At 32.8% G+C, this 17,811-nt stretch overlaps 1 protein-coding gene across 1 annotated transcript in view; it reads left to right on the top strand.

Moving 5' to 3' along the window:
• Positions 1-17,811, top strand: part of LOC145245981 (dynein axonemal heavy chain 6-like) — a 632,504-nt gene that overhangs the window by 478,554 nt on the left and 136,139 nt on the right. Inside the window, exon 73 of the mRNA XM_080107771.1 lies at positions 14,198-14,312. Within this exon, the coding sequence (XP_079963897.1) occupies positions 14,198-14,312 (115 nt within the window). The remainder of the gene's footprint in view (positions 1-14,197; positions 14,313-17,811) is intronic.

The raw sequence follows: 17,811 nt of genomic DNA, 5'->3' as shown, positions 1-17,811 counted from the left end.
GCCCTATCTTTCAAATATTTAGACCAGAAATTGTCTGAGTAATTTGGTAGAGACCGAAACGGTAAAATTTTGTTAACTTTGACCTCTATTATGACACCTTAACATTTATTGTTTTGGGCTCAAATCAAGTTAGATTCATGTTCAAGGAACTTATATCTAAAATTTCAAGTGTTTAGACCCAAAATTGTCGGCAGAGTTTGGTAGAGTTCTCAAAGGTCAAATCGTTGAACTTTGACCCCTCCCCTTACTAGCGAAATTCCTGGCTGAAAACTGATCATTTCAATTTTCCAAAATCTCAGTACCATGTATATCAAATTTCGAGTCTGTAGACTAAAAATTGACAGAGTTATTGTGTAGGGAAATGTACACAGACAAACAGACACACACGCAGACACGTTCATTTTTATAGATATAGTAGCATTTCAGTCCGGCGTTGCCCGGGTGTTTGGAGGTGTATGTTGAGCAAAAAAAAAAAGAAAGTGCTAGTAGGAAGGCAAGCTCGAACCAGTATCGCGAAGGAGGAAAAGAACGGGAAAAACCCCGACGTCTTTGCTGTTACGACTACTGCCAAACCGGAAGTAATGTAGGTTTAAATTAAGGCTAGACCATCGAAAGGAGAGGATGACTTTAAAAAATATTGGCAAAAAAAGAGACCACCCCTGTAGAAAAGTGCCCAGTTGAAGGTGAAGATATTAATGTTTTTAGCCAATATTTCGATATTTGTCGTCTGACAGGTCGAACTTCAAAACGATACTGGTCTTGGTAAAATTCGTCGCCTCTGTCAAAAGTTATTGGCAGACATATAAACATACATGTATACATACATTTATATATTGGTAATTAAAATTTTTTCGATCAAAACCGATTAAAAAGCTTGCCCTATCTTTGAATACCCTTTATGTAAATTTTCAAATGAGTAATTTGGTAGAGACCGTAGAGGTCAATTTTTTAAAAACTTTGGTCCCTATTACTACACCTTAACATTTATTGTTTTGGGCTCAAATCAAGTTATTAAGTAATATCCATGTCCAAGGAACCTATATCTAAAATTTCAGATTACAAAGATTTTCCCAAATCTCAATACCCCATATAACAAATTTCGAGTCTGTAGACTTAAAATTGACAAAGTTATTGCGCAGGGAAATGTACACAGACACACAGACAGATATACAGACACAGCCACACAAACATGGTCACTTTTATAGATATACTAACAGATCCGCCTGGCTTTGCTCGGGCCCTATGTACTGTTCATAAGGTTATGTGCATATGTATATATTAAAAAGTGTGAATATGTAAAGTAATCCGTTTCTGTATAATAGTCTTCCTTAACTATTATAGAGAAAAGACGGACAGGCATTTTCACATTTATAGATATATAAATAGATAGATAGATTGTATATAGTAATGATTTAAAAAGTATAAAAAAAAGACTCATGCTCCCCACTGAGAATCGTAACTAAAACGTGCAGCTTACGATTTATTTTGCCTCTGCCGTCAATGACTGGGCTATGAAAACATGTTTACTGCAAGGCAAAAAATTAAAACATGAACCAATACATACTACGTTATGCATTCGTAATGCCGGCGTTCGACCTTCACCTGGCAAACTTCATTTTTTTAAATTTTCACACTTTTGCACCGATTTTTCCGGGCTAAAACCCAAATGCATGAATTTAAATACCTTATATATGAAGTTTCATGTTTGTAGACCAAAAACTCTAGGAGGAGTTTGGTAGGCAAAATTTGTTAAACAAAAATATATACGTATACATAAATATATGTGGAAACAATTTTGTGTTTACTATAAACTTTTTACACAAATATTATGCAAGTATAAATCATGTAGAATATCTGCATGAATATAATTACACATAATAGTTAACTAAAGATGATTATCTCATTAGAAAACCGAAGCAACTAATAGGGAATTAATTAAAATGAATGTTTAAAAGAATATGCAAATTAGCTAGATCTTTTGCTAGTGAATGCAATTCCACTACCAATATATAAGAAAATTGTATTTTCTTTTTAAATAAATAGAAAAGAGGGTTGCCTTTTTTCTGTTTTTCTCGGCCTTAAGCGAAACTTTTGTTTAGTTCTAGAGTGACAAGGATGACCAACGACCCCCCATCTGCCCCCCCCTTTTTGAGTTGGCCTTGTGTCTAAGTTTTTTGTTAAGTTTCTTTTTTTGCCTGAATAAAAGATTTAATATCTCAACGTGTAGTATCTGTTCCGGCAGATACTGCAAGCAAAAACCATATGTGGGGGCAACCCCACATATAAGACCTTGGTCAATGTAGGGGAAACCCTTCATATCAATTGTCACTATCCAGCTCCCCTACTCCCCGGGGAGTTGGTCCCCATTTCCCCTTCACTCCTCACATTAAAAATCGGCCTTGTGCCTAATTTGCTCGGTGGGGAAGCAAATAAATACCCTGTTGTTCTTCGACTTCGGGCCGGGATCAAAATGTAGTATCTGTTCTACAGATGCTGCATTTTAGGTAATTTGTCTCAGTCAATGGAGGGGAAACCCTCTATACTGGGACAATTAATATTTTTGGACCCAAACAGAGTGCATCTTTTGCCTTTTCTTCGGGGAGCTGTTTACTCCCACTTTAAAAACGACCTTGTGTCACATTTTGCTTTGGTGGGAAAGCAAATAAATACTAATAAAAAAGAGGGTTACCTTTTTTTGTTGTTCTAACCTTCGAGCCGGGATCAAAATGTAGTATCTGTTCTGCAGATGCTGCACATAAGTTAATTGGTCCTTGGTCAACGTAGGGGAGACCCTTCATACCGAGACAATTACTATTTTTTGGATACTGCCAGAGTTCCCCCTTTTTACCCTTGTTTTAGGGGAGCTGGTTTGATCCCACATTAAAAACGACCTTGTGTCTAATTTGCTTTCGTGGGAAAGCAGATAAATGCATAAATAAATAGAAAAGAGGGATTTTAATTTGAATATCAATACACACAAAAAAGAACGAATTTATAGGAGTATATATACACGTGTATGTATGTGTGTGTGTGTGTGTGTGTGTGTGTGTGCGTGCGTGTGTGTGTGTGCGCGTGTATGTGTGTGTATCGTATCCTCGATTGGAAAACAATACACAAATATGAATATAAATTTATTCTATGATAAAATAATTATTGGTTAACAACAATTGGATTGACAAGTAAACCACCAAGTGTTCGCATTTCAACTCACAACTTCAACTGACTCCAACTAGTTTCGATCTCTTTAATATACGTGAAAGATCTCTTTAATATATGTGAACTGTAGCCACGTGTTCGAATCATTTGACAACAATATAACTGTTAAATGTCGTCTTTACTGAACCATACTGATAATTTTAGTGGAATGTCGGTCAGCAGAGAAAAAGGGAAAAGTGATAGCTGTTTTATTAAATTAGTATTCAGTGGTTTGGATGGTAGTGCTAAGACTTTATACTGTACCAGTAAAAACCTCTACCGCCCTTTCCTACGTATAGCTAAAATAAATAAAATATTGATTAGAATTAAATATTAAAATCGATGAAATTGATTAAACATTTTATGTTTCTTTTAACAATACAAACCACTATTTGGCATAAATGACGGATTAAATATATTTAAATATGTAGCTTGTAGTAAATAAAAAGGTATTAATTACAAACGTATGGTGGGAATCGTTTTTACTTTATATATAAAATATGAGCATCTTTGGGAATTGGCCTAATTTGGATGCAATGTTTGACTGAAATCCATGTCATAGTTTCCGAGTATAGTGTTGTTTTATTTTCATAACAATTCGGCTGATGTATCCTTCGATCTTCTTTAAGTGCAGCTGTTGTGAATCTTTATGTCAAAGCCAGGAACCTATGCACATCCAGTTTACGTTGAAAGCTTTCACATTTATACTAGAGTTGTCGACATATACTCGTGGCACAACGGTTAAAGGCGTTGATTAGTAATCAACCTCAAGTGACAGTCTTCTGAAATTGAATGAAAATTGGTATATGCAAATTATCAATACTCATTTAAATAATTCAGAAACATAAAATAAATAATTAGCAGACAGATAATTTCTGTCTTTTCTATAGAAAACTACTTCCAAAATGTGCTTTTTTTTGTCAGATTGGATCTTGTATAAATGAACAAGAAAACAAAAAAACATGAAATAATTTAATCTAAAACCTAACAAAAACGTGCAAATACACGAATCATTTCGTTTCCTCGTTTATTTTAAATCAGAAGTGTTCAGTTGTGTTTGTTTAAGTCATGTTCCCATTTGAATTGTCGTCTTTGGAAATTAACTTTAAATGAAAAATAAATATTAAAGAAATGTTGGCTATTTTTTTCTTTGTGCAATTAATTTATTTTATGCAGAAACTATTGCATACATAGAACAAAATTGAAATGAGTATTGAATAGAATTTATTAAGACATTAAAAAATCTTTATGTAAATAACTGTCACTGGCTCTCTTACGTTGTCCTTTAGTCCTCACACTCCATGAGTGATATTTCTGACAAAGTCAGATGAATTATTGTTTTGTTGGTTGTCTCTTATGTGTTGAATTATATTATGTGAGGATTTTAAAACATCTCTTATTAGCCATCAAGCAACATCATTATTCAACTGTTAATCTGTCCATCTCATTAACGCTTATCCTCTAGTGGTAGTACAAAAAAAGGTGAACCATAAATGTCTTATAAGTTTTTATAAGTAATTTTAAGATTGTTTCTTCAAGGTGACTTCCAGTTATGAGTTTGGAAAGAGACACACAGTGTTTATTAGAAAACTGTCCCTTACCATTTTCTTCCGTTCAGAACTTGGCATAATTTTTAATTCACAATTTTACATTTGCGTTATTATCATGAAGTTTTATTTGATTTTATTGCATTTCTACTCATAAAATATCTGAAACTATTTAAACATATGTTCAATGTAAATTATCCTGAACGTATTTTCAAACAAACAAAAACAGTGATTATATGTAAAAAAATACTCAACTATAAAAAAGTTTTATTTGATTATTATAATAAAAAGATAATTAAGTTTTCAATTACAAAAATCAGTTGAATAAAAAAACAAAACAAAATAAAACATCCAACCTAAAATAACAGTTTTTTTTATAAAGCCGTTTACCTCTTTCTAAATTCATAATCGAAAGCTCCCATTAAGGTATAATTTTTTCTTTAACAAGATTTTTATAATTACTTTATAAATCATAGGCTGAGTAAATGGTTCACTGAAAGTGCAAAGAAAATTCTTTTTGTTCCGTCTTGCCACTTGATAAACTATGGATCATGAAGCCAGACGATTCATCAGATGCAAAAGTTACAATTATACAGAATCTTAGAAACTTTTTAATCTAGGCAGAAGAATTTTACCGTCTGACAAAAATGGTAGTATCTGCAGATTTATGACTGATTAATGACATAAAATGAGAAGAAAGACACTTGAAGAATATATGTCCCATGACAAGTAAAAATTAATTTCTTGAACAAAACAATTTTGCACCACTTTTATGTCCTATTACAAAGAGTAAAACCAACATATTAAACTTTATGTCGAGTTTCCTTATTCTAAATTTGATAAAAATCGATTTTGATTCTAGAGAAAATGTCTAAAAGTTAATGCTTAAGTGATCTTTAGAAGAAATTGAAATTCATAAAATCTTGCTTCATTGAGAATTGCTACGGAGCAAATTTAATGAAAATCCGATATATTTGAACTTTCAAATAGGAAATTGTGTTCATATTATGCACTCTAAAAATCTTGTAAAATACACAAAAGCAACTAAAATTTTGTGATTGTTTAAATAAAATTTTTAAAAATTGGAAGTTTCTGAATTTTCAAAAAGGGCTTTCACCTCCTTTTTACCCCTTTACATAAAACTAAATTAAATTATTATTGATAACCCAAAATTATGACCCCTTACACTTAACAGCTGCATTCCAAAATTCATAATGATCGATTCATTAGTTGCTCTTATATAAAGCCTCTGCAAGGCAGCCATGATGGACAGTATTTGGGCAATGTTTACATATTTTAATCGTGCATTTCTCGAGTTTAGATTGGTAAAATAAAATAAATTTTTAATTGAAATGACTCGTCCTGTAATAATATTTAACATTAAAAAAAAAAAAAAATTTTACAAGGTAGTCACCAATTATCAAGGCCCGGAAGCCACTCGGCGATAAGGGTTATTGTATGTACAGTATGTTAGTTTTGGAGATCTGATAAAGTGTCTTACTTAAGGAGGCGGTTCATCAGGAATTTGTTCACATTGGACTTGAAGACATCCAGGTTGTAGTCAGGTGGAAACAGGCAACCGGAACAAAGTTCCACAGGCGTGCACTTCTAAGAAAGAAGCTTTGTTCATGGAATCTACGTTTTGATTTTGGCACAGATAAGGAGTGGGGAAAATTTTTGACAGTGGTTTCAGCTAGACGGGTGTTTTTCGTGAAAGATTGGCGAGGGGGGACCAGAGATTGGAGTTCAGACGAGCACCTGCCATGGTAGTAACGATAAAACAAAAACAGGCTCGCAACGTCTCTCCTGTGGGAGAGAGGTTGCAAGGAAGAAAAAAGGGCATCACCAGCCTATTTTGTACTCTGTCAAGTCAGGATAGGCTGTTTTTAGCAGCTCCTGCCCAGATGTGGCAGTAGTACTCCATCCTTGGACGTACTTGGCTTTTATACAGATAGAGAATTGCATCAACATAAGAAACATTTTAATACCTCCACACAATTATTTTCTCATATAACCTCAAGATCACCTCTTTAGCGACGTTATCCAAACATATACACATACCTCACGTAATATAGAGATATTATGCGCCAAATAGAATGTCGTAACGATTTCACATGATACCTGGCATTTTGATGTTGAAATATGCACGACTATTCCTATTTAGATTCGATTGTGATGCTTTTTCAGTTCTTTGTTTGGTTAAAAGTGCCTTCGCTGAGAGCCAGGAGCACATTCCATTTGAGGAGAATTACTCTTGAATATGATAAGACAATCCACAAATACGAAGATAGAATAAAAGACGAACGCAAACAAAAAGAGACACACACGACAGAAGGCGAATTAACAAAACAAACCAAAAATAAAACATAAAGATTAATAAAAAAAATCAATACATGCTGCAAAGTACGTCGAGTTAACTCGGTTTTGATTTGAAAACGGCCGCCCTGCGACAGATGCTTTGAAAAAGAAGACATTCGATGCATACAAATAGAAACATGCCTGAAACTGCAGAGGAATGAAGAAGGTGTGTATGGTAGGGTGTTGGGATTTAGGGGAAAATTGTTAAAAAAAAAAAAAAAATGAAAAAGTAGGAGGGAAATGTTTGCCGTTGAGAAAACAGCATTGCGAAACGTTAGTCGTTATTTCAACTGACGTTAAATTGTGGGTGGAGACCTTGTAGGTGGGGGTGAAGGGTGAAAAAAGATATTGGGTGATGAAGTATTGGTTGGGGAGTGGGGGTAAGTGGTTGAAATTTTTGGGGTTGGAGAAGGAGACAATGTCAATAAGATTAGAGAAATTGATGTTTTTCTCTGTTTTGTTTTTCTTATTTAAAACCACAAAAAAAAAAAAAAGAACGAATGTAACCCAAGAAATCGTAAATAGTTTTTCCGCCATCAGAAAAGATGGATCTGCATATGTTTTCGGGGAAAATATTTAGTGAATAGAAAAAGTTTAAGTTTTGATCAAAAACTAATAAAAATGAAAAATATCTTTCTGAAATGATGTTTCCTGAATAAAATACCCGAGTATTTCAATTTCCATTTTCAATCGTTTTGTAGCTAATTAGTACAAAGTAAAATATTTGTGAAATTTTGTGGAAAAATATATGCTACTTAGTATTTGTATAAGAAAGTAAGTAACTACGATGAATATATTTGTTTTTATTAGAAAATATTTTAGAAAATAAAAATGATTTGCTTTTTAACTAATACGTTCAATGCCAAACTCTTTATGTCTTGTGGATTATCAAGACAATGATTTCGTTTTAAAAATTATTTATGTGATGTTTTTATGTTATTATGTTAATTTAATTTCATTAAATTTATAAAGCATGTGTCCAGTAATAAAAAAAATCTTTTCGTCTTACGTGAGATTCAAACTCGGATATTGACGTTATACAAACTACTATCTTAGTAATGTGTACTTTGACAATTCCTTTTTTGTTTCTATTTGCATACGATCACCAAATTCCAATAGATTAACTTTTAAACACCTTGAAAACTAAAATGACACTATTGGCCAATACTAAAAACTAAAAATTTCTAACTTAAAAAAGATTATTCAAATAATACTTTAATTCATTGTAACATTAGACAGAAAACCCTCATCATGCAGTTGTTTTGCGGCCTGTGAGAGGATAGACTCACAAAACATGGAAAAGAACTAAGGAAATATAGATTTAAAACCAAAAAGATTTAGTTACAATTCGTTGTCATACTAAGGAGTCATCACATATTAAGACCACAAGCCACTCGAGCATAAGAGTTAACGGGACTGTTAATTGAACAATAAAAACTATGAGAGGAACTGGAAATGATTAGCGGAGTAAGCAACATTTAATTACTTACAGAACGGCTCGATAGTATTTGTTAACATTGAACTTGAGGACAAGTTGTAGTCATTAGGGTAGAAATCCTGTGGTAGTGTGTTCCACAAATGAGAAATTCTTAGTTTTGGGTATACAGAAGAAGAAATGAAAAGTTCTTAACAATGGTTGTAGATAGAAGAGTTTTTGTTGTGAATATTTTACAAGATGCAGCAGATATTGGAGCCCAGTCGAGTACATACTCTGAAAATAGGAATAGAATTGAGAAATACTAGCAAAATTTCTTCTGTGAGAAAGGGGCTATTAGGGAAGAGAAGAGATCATTTCATTCCACTAGATTGCAAAGTCAATTTTGTACTCTGTCAAAGTAAAAAGAGTGCTTTGAACAGCAACTCCTGAGATGTGGTAGCATTATGCCATCTTATAACATATCTGATTTCGTATAGATAGATGATTGCATCAGGAGTATCTATTTTCTGGAGTGGTAGAATGATTCAATCTTTTTTTTTCAGTAACTTTAGCAACAGATTGGATATGAGTCTTCCTTTTTAGATCTGGAGTAAAAGCCAGTCGTTGGAGTTTATGAAACAAACGCCTTCCTTAAGGACAGAGCCATTCATTTCAACTGAGGCAAAAAAAAAATGGATTGGAGCATTGGTTGTGATTGGAGAGAAGCTTGGTTTTAGAGGAGATAAAAGTAACAAACCACTTTTCTCCATTCCACCATCTATCACTCTAGAAAAGACGACATGATTCCATTTCCGTTTAATGAAAACCAGTTTTCTTTTTTGTTGCAGACCATCTACTAGTTGACCAGTTGGGTACAAATCCCAAGAGTGATAGGAGCCTTCTATCATGTCTATAAGTGACACAATGTTTAACGAATGGGATCGGTGATACACCCTTGTAACACTCGTGCTCTCTACTGATCCAAGTTATGATAACACAACTATTGCCAGCACCCTCAAAATGTATTACTGGATTGCCACGAATAACAGGGAGATATCCAGAGTGATGAAAATAAAGTTTCCGGCCACAGTTATGGTCTTTGGTGTGGTTTTAAATGAAAGCCACATCATGCCACTCGAAGTAGGCTTGAAAGTCAACACCAAAGTGTACTTGGATATACTGAAGAGTGTGGTGATCCCCTGGTACAATCAGATGGTTACTGGTAGACCCTGGGTGTGGCAGCAGGATTCAGCGCTATCCAACAAGTCTAAAGAGACTCAGGCTTGGCTTCAGAAACTGTGCAACGACTTTGTAGCCTTCTCTAACTGGCCCTTCTCCTCCTCCCCCAACCTGAACCCGCTGGATTACTTTGTTTGATCATACATTGAGAACATTACCAACATGACTTCCCACAACTCCAATTCCAGCCTGATCGCTGCCATCCACCGAGTATTTGGTGAGCTCCCATCGACACTTGTAGAAAAGGCATGCTCCTAGTTCTAGACCTCTATTGAGGTGGTGATTGAGGTTGAAGGCGGCTACATTAAATAGATATCTGCTCTACTACATAATCAAGTTACCCAAAAGCGATTTTTCAATCAAAATTTTAAGATAAAGCTGCAATAAGACTAATTATTTTACTGCTCCTGCTACTAGTCCCTCACTCCTGGATAGGGTTCAAAAGGGAGTCGCCAACCTAATTGGTCATGAACTGTCATCTAGGCTTCAGCCACTGTCCCATCAATGAAACGTTGCATCCCTCTGCCTATTGAACAAGTATTTTAATAATAAGTGCTTCAACGAACTAAAAGCCCTTGCACCCCCTGACAAACCAGAAAAGCAGCAAAATCCCACCCTTACACAGTAGAGATCCCCAGATGCCAAAAAGCATTCTACTCTAATAGTTTATTCCCCAGAACTGCTAAACTTTGAAATTCCCTTTTCTCCGACTGCACTGACATGCAGAAGTTCAAGTGTAAATGTAAACAGTCATCTTGCTGCTAAACTCTCTACATAGTGCCCCTGCAATTATGTCCCAGATAGTAATCCCCTACATCAAAGTGGCACTGTGCCTTGTTTGGGGTAAAAATGCAATAAAAATTTTTAAAAATTACAAAATTGTAGATTTTTATCCATAACAACCAGTGCAAGTGCATACGAAGTCAGGCAAGTTTGAGCCCAGAACACACAAATGCATAACAGTTGCACATTAGTAGAAACAATGTTGTTATCTTCACCTCATGGATTGGTGGTTTCATGCCTTATATGTCTTTGCTAACCGCACACAAGGACAGAGCTAACAAGAGGACGACAAATCCTGATGTTGATGCTTTGTAGCCGAGTAGCTTGTACACGTTGCAACTGATGAGTATCATGCATTTAAATGTATATTTTGAAAAAATTCATGGCATATGGATATTGTCATTAATGATTTAGTATTATTAGATTGGGGCTAGTATTAAGGAGAGATGGAGAAACGTTATAGTTTATGTGGGCTATCTGTTTCCATAAAAGTCTGATTTTCATAAATAAATACTTGTAAAAATATTAGATTGGGTTAATGTTAAGGAAAGATGGAGAAAATGTATATGCTATTTTGACCGTCCATAACTATAAATGTCCGACTTTCATCAATAAATGATTGTAAATGGGTTAGGGCAAAAAAAAAAAAAAAAAAAAATACTAATTTTTGATGATAATGAAAAAAAAAAAAAGGTTGAATTGGATCTTTGTTCTGCGTTTTTTTTCTTTGGGTTTCATTGCCAAAACTTTTGTGATTTAAAATCTTGGAAACGTATCTTTGTACATGATGAATGGTTCTTGAAAGCCGTTATAAAAGAAAAGAGAAAACATGCTCCAATCATGATGGATTTCTTGAGAGAGAGAGAGAGAGAGAGAGAGAGAGAGAGAGAGAGAGAGAGAGAGTCTATATGTTCATATTCTCTTCCCGAAAACATGTGTGCAAAACTTCCATCCGCTCTGCTCATAATCAACAAATCATGTCATGTCCGCTAGATTCTCCCCTTTCAAAGCAACACCTTGTTTTCATTGCTCAAATCGTTTGGTTCTTCCCATTGTTAATATTTCCCTGACATCCACATACTGTATGCCGTTCTACTCTGGGGTATTGCAGTCCCTACCCAGGCAGACACGCACCTTTCATGCAGCTTGGAATCACATGCTAAGCCCAATTCCCATCAGATTTAGCCTAAATATTTATTCACAAAGAAGCAATCCGACATTTTGTTCACCGCCACTGCTGACTTGATGCAGCAACAACCTCAGCAATCGCTATTAACAGATTCAGTTTATTTTACCAGATTTTATTTCTTCCTATAATAATAATAATAGGTTTAAATTAAAACTTATGAACCAGAGCCATATAAAAAGCAGCATTTAGTTGAGCAGCGTTGTTTAGTTGTTGAGGTTTTATTATTCAATTTATCATACTCTACATCCCTCGAGTTCTTTACACCAAACCTTTGCAATTCTAATCATTAGTGTTAGATCCTATTATTATTATTATTATTATTATTATTATTATTATTATTATTATTATTATTATTATTAATAATAATAATAATAATAACGAAGAACAACAACAATTATTATTATTATTATTATTATTATTATTATTATTATTATTATTAGTATTAGTAGTAGTATATTGAGTTACACGTCATTCTAGAAGCTCTACAGAATAATTTACACTATATAACTCATAAAAACATAATTATTTATCAAACGCTTGGAATGAAATTATCTACTTTTAATATTTATAACACTTTTATTTCATACTTTTTCTTCCATACAATCTCTCTTCTCGACAATCAACATGCAATGGCAACCAACAAGTGTGTAGACTAATAAGTGAAAGTAGCGCAATTTTATGAATTACTTTTAGTTTATAAGTGATGATGGAATGTTAGCAAAGAAAATTCAGTTAAAAATTTCAGTTATAGACTTATGGATTATATATATATATATATATATATATATATATATATATATATATATATAAAATAATATATGTAATAATATATATATAATAATATATATATATAATATATATATATATAATTTATATATGTATAATATATATATATATATATATATATATATATAATGAGAATAATCGAATGTGAAAAAAATTAAATGATTTCATGTGAATGAATGTTCGAGTGACGAGTGGACGATCCAAGAACAGTAAAAGTGGAGGACCCAGACTTAAAAAAATCAAAAGGCATCCTGTAAATGTCATTCAAAAGACAGAATTCCGTGAAATAATTCATAAATGGGTACAAGGAGAAAAGTGAGTTCGAGATATTATTATAAAAAGAAAGATAAATAAGAGAATAATTCATAAACTAAAAACTGCATATAAATTCATATACATAAGTACATGCATATGTACATAACAGCATATAAGCAAACACATATATAAAAATATAAATGCATAGGTACATACATACAAAATATGCGTGCCTACATATACACTCTGACAAAATCTGCAGTTGTTACGCCGGCCAAGAAGAAAAAGAGAAGAATTTATATTTAAAAAAATTATTAAGTGCTAAGAAAGTGTGTAAAAATAATCTATAATTTTATAAATTTTATTTTAAGGGGTGTATGTTAGAGCTATGTAATTTCAAATTTGCCAAATTTAAATTTGGTCTTATGTTTGTAATGGAAGATTAGTTCGCTTTTGGAGTTTATTATATTGCTACTTCGGTGGGAAGTAATTATTGTTATAGCTTATAACCTTTTTTATCATAGCCCATTAATTGATAAAGAAGTTTTGTTAGACTTCAGTTTGTTTAATTAAAGTGGTTAGGGATGTTCCTTGGTTATTATTAGAATTTTGGTTGTTAAAAGAAGATGTGTGGTTAGATATTCTTGTCTTTATTAAAGTTGAAGTAGCGCCGATATATGTGTGTGCTTTACAGGGTGCTCGGGGCCTTTTATTAATTTGTTGATTTGTAGTTGGTTTTAATATGGGGAGACGGTTTAAATTTTGTTCATTGTAGTGAGCGATGGTCAGAAAAATAAGTGGTGGCATATTGTTTTGGAGGGGATGATGTTATTAGTATTAGGATGATTGTTGGGAGGAATATTATTATTATTAGTAGTAGTAATAGGATTGTTAATAGACGGGTTGGTTAATTTGTATATTGGATCAATGATTCTATCAGATGTTTGATGGGGAGGGAGAGAACTTAACGACAGAATATTAGTATCTGTTATGAGAGAGTTACGGGGGAGCTCTGTGATCATGCATGAATATATAACATCTCTATGGATGCAATCATTACCGAGTGGTCAAATTTGCTTGTTGTTACAATTACAGTTGATTTTGGGTTAAATTGGGAAAGGGATTTTTTGAACTGATTTAATTTTTTGTTATTGGATATTAAAATTAATATATATATATATATATATATATATAAATTTTAATATCCAATAACAATATATATATATATATATATATATATATATATATATATATATATATATAGAGAGAGAGAGAGAGAGAGAGGGAGAGAGGGGAGATTAAAGACACCTTAAGAAAGCCAGAGAGTAGAACAACCGAAATGTACTAATTATAACAACGATGACGATGAGAAGGAAAACAGTTCTGAACATGTACTTATTGCAAATGATTTTTGTTTTGTTTTTGTAGATCACTTATGGAGGCCGAGTTACTGATATTTGGGATCAGAGGTGCCTTCAAACGATACTAAAAATATTCTTTGATAGTCAGACGCTTGAAAATAACTACAAATATTCTCCATCAGGTAAACACTATTTATTTCTGTTTTTCTTGAGTTCAATTGCAATGTCTTTTAGGTCAGCAAGAGAGAGAGAACCCAAAACAAATGTCACTATCATCTGAAACCGAGTTGATCTTTCACCAACGACGTTTGTATTTTTGTTTTGCTCCTGTTGAAATGAATGATTCTAATCTCAAAGACGTCTCTTTTTCAAGGACTGACTTTCATCCCAAATTTAAAATGGAAGACACCGAATCTGTTGCTAGGGTTGCTGGAAGAATAGTTGGATGAATTTCAGACTTAAGAAAGTATCTGACTTCTGATGCCATCTTCTATCTATATTGGATATGTTTTAAAATGGCATTTTGCTGATAGTTCTTCCTTGCCTTTACAGAGTACAAAACCGACTTTGCAATCTAGTGGAGAATGACCAAACAGAGCACATCTACAGCTCTTATTTAACAGACGTTGCTAGTCATTCTCTACTCTATCTTATCTGAAAGGTTCTCTCATAAACACTATGTCATAATTTAGAATAATATTTGACATTATTAGTATATCCAAACTACTGATTCATTTTTTTTTTTTTACTGTATCGTGTCTTAATGCATCCTGGTTAAGATATTCTGTGGCAGCCATTATCTATTAAATATACGATCCAAAATCTTTTCTAAGTCTTGTAGTGGACGGTTGGAACCTTTGTTAAGGCATTATTCTTGATTTAATTATATCCAACATTTCAAAAGTCCTTCATGCAAAATTTCATATAATCATATCAACAATTTTGGAAACGCGACATGTTTATAATTATAATCATTAATAGTAGTTTCCACCCACCCCGATGACACAAGCGGCATTTTATGGGCTATTCATACCAGGTTTGGTATGACTCTGTGCCATATTTTTAGTAGTATTATATTAAGTTTTCAAGATAAATATAACGCTTTTTAAATAAGAAAGAAAAATCATCATATCTTGGACAATAATTGATGCATTCTCAAAATTCAGTGCATCTCAAAATTCAGTGCATCTTTTAAGGGATCTTTTGCTGAATTTAGCTTACTCAAAAATTCCATTGAGTTTCACACAATAGTTTATGTGGTTGAAATCATACGAGTTGCGAGGGAGCTGATGGTCAAACTGATGAAGTAATGGAAGTTCTCAGATATGACCTTCCTGAAGCTATCCTCTCAGCATATGACAACAGTGGACAGCAATAAAATCATCTGAATTGTTTTCGAAATGTGAGGGTGGGGTAACATGATGCTAGAAACTCACATTGACTGCCAATTCAATACTTTGTTAATCTACGATTTTACAAACGAAAAGGAAAATCTATTTTTGTCATTTTTGTTGTTATGTACATTAGTTTAACTTTAAGAAATAATTGTTCGCAATGTAATAGTCAAATGATACTGTAATATGCCAGGATTTCAAAAATATCAACGTTTATGTTTTCGTTTAGATTAATAAGGCAACAATTGCGTTCGTTAATTATCATTCTGTTAATTTTCTATTCAGTTTTTGCTGGTAATCCAGATTTTATGAAATAAAAAGAAAAGAAATCTATTTTTGTCGAAAAAAAAGTGTTTTATCAAATTATTAATAGTGTTCCTGCATGACAGTGACAGTTGATCTGTGTGTGCGAGTAAATACTTCTTCTCTGCCTTTATTTATGATTAATCAAAAATAAGATATTGATCAGGATTAAATATTAAAATAGATTGAATACAATATTTATTCTTTAAGAACACAAGCTAATCTTTGTCTTATATGGCTAACAAAACAGATTAAATTATGCATCTTGTAGAAAAAAAAAGACTAGTTTAGTTAAATAAACGGAAGAAAAAAGTAGCCCCTGTATTATATATATGAAATACTATTAGCATTGTAAGTTCTCGACATAGTATACATTTGTGGATAAAAAGACATTTTAATATTCTTATTGAATACTTTATGGTTCCGTTGTGGCAAAATAATCTTGTAGACTATAATAAAATTGGTTAGTTTTTGATACATTTATGTTTAAAAAAACACGTGCACAAATGAGAGAGAGAGAGAGAGAGAGAGAGAGAGAGGGGGGAGAGAGAGAAAGATCAATAAGGACTGAAATACGGAGGAGCAAGCGCCAACCAGACCTTGGCTGGACAAGAACAAAGAGAACTGGGACCTTGGGGAGGCTGAGTGCCACTCAAATTCCAGTATAAACCAATGGCCACTACCAGCGAGAAATCAATGGTAAGCGGCTGTTGTGATGATGCAAATTCATTTGCAAATACTATCGAAGTAGGCGGAGAGAGCGGGACGTCTGGGAAGACTTGTTGTCACTCAGCTTCCAGAGAACACCATAGATTTCAAATCAGATCGTTTGTTGACTTGTGTGAAAGCTCCATGTGAGCCAACAGCAACAACAACAACAACAACAACAACAATAATAATAATAATAATAATAATAATAATAATAATATTAACTAGAAGTTAAGTAAAATTAAAAGGTACAGATAAAGACAAGATCCAAGACACATGAAATATATTTAAGGGATAGAGGGGGAAGGGTGAAGTAAAAAGGACAAAAAAATGGAAGAAGAGGCGATAAAAAATAAAAATAAAAAGAAAAAATATAAAATAAGATAAAAGAACAAAAAATAAAATAAATTTTTTGTTTCGTTAAAAGGGCACACAGATGGATACCTAAATAGGGTATAAGGGATTAGAGTAGTGTATATGCACACATACATATACATACTCATATATATATATATATATATATATATATATATATATATATATATATATACACTTACGCATACACATATACAATGGTGTTAGCCGACAGAAGCAAAAAGTTCGGAAAGCAGTATCTTGGGGTTTTTTTTTTTTTTAGTATTTCTTTACAGGAGAGGGTCTGCAATAGTCCACAAGTAAGTCACGAGAATACCCGACTGCAAAGGCCAGCTTTTTATGTTATTTATAAATGAGCAGGACATAAATAGAGTACATACATGCTTGTTTCTAAACGAGATAAAAGTAATTTCTGAGTGTTGTTCCCTTGAATTGTTTTTTTTTATTCTTAGAGACATGTTGAGGATAGACATACCTCTGCCCGTTTAAATTTCCGTGTTTGTCCTGCATATATATATATATATATATATATATATATATATATATATATATATATATATATATATATATATATATATCTGCATTGCATTGATAATAAAATGGAGAGACAGGTGAACTGGCATAAAAAAAAGACACAGATATAATATATGCAAATAATCGGTAAAAAAAGACATTTTCAGAGATTTTCAGAAGGGGGAAAAAAGCAATAAAATAGAAAATGATAGAAAAAAACAATACCAGCGTTTGACATCAATGAAAATAAATAATATTGATTGTAGATAAAAATCATGAGATGAGTTGACATTTTCCTTTGCCCCTTTCAGTAGTTGTGTAGAGCTACAACACTGTTCGTTTTTTGGATACAAATCCGTATGTATTAGTTTCAGCCATGTGTTATCCT

The sequence above is a fragment of the Euprymna scolopes genome, chromosome 23 (genome assembly GCF_053919585.1).
Source record: "Euprymna scolopes isolate OS-2025 chromosome 23, ASM5391958v1, whole genome shotgun sequence".
Lineage (NCBI taxonomy): Eukaryota > Metazoa > Mollusca > Cephalopoda > Sepiida > Sepiolidae > Euprymna > Euprymna scolopes.
Note: the sequence above shows the minus strand (reverse complement) of the source record. Positions and strands in the feature narration are given on the sequence as shown.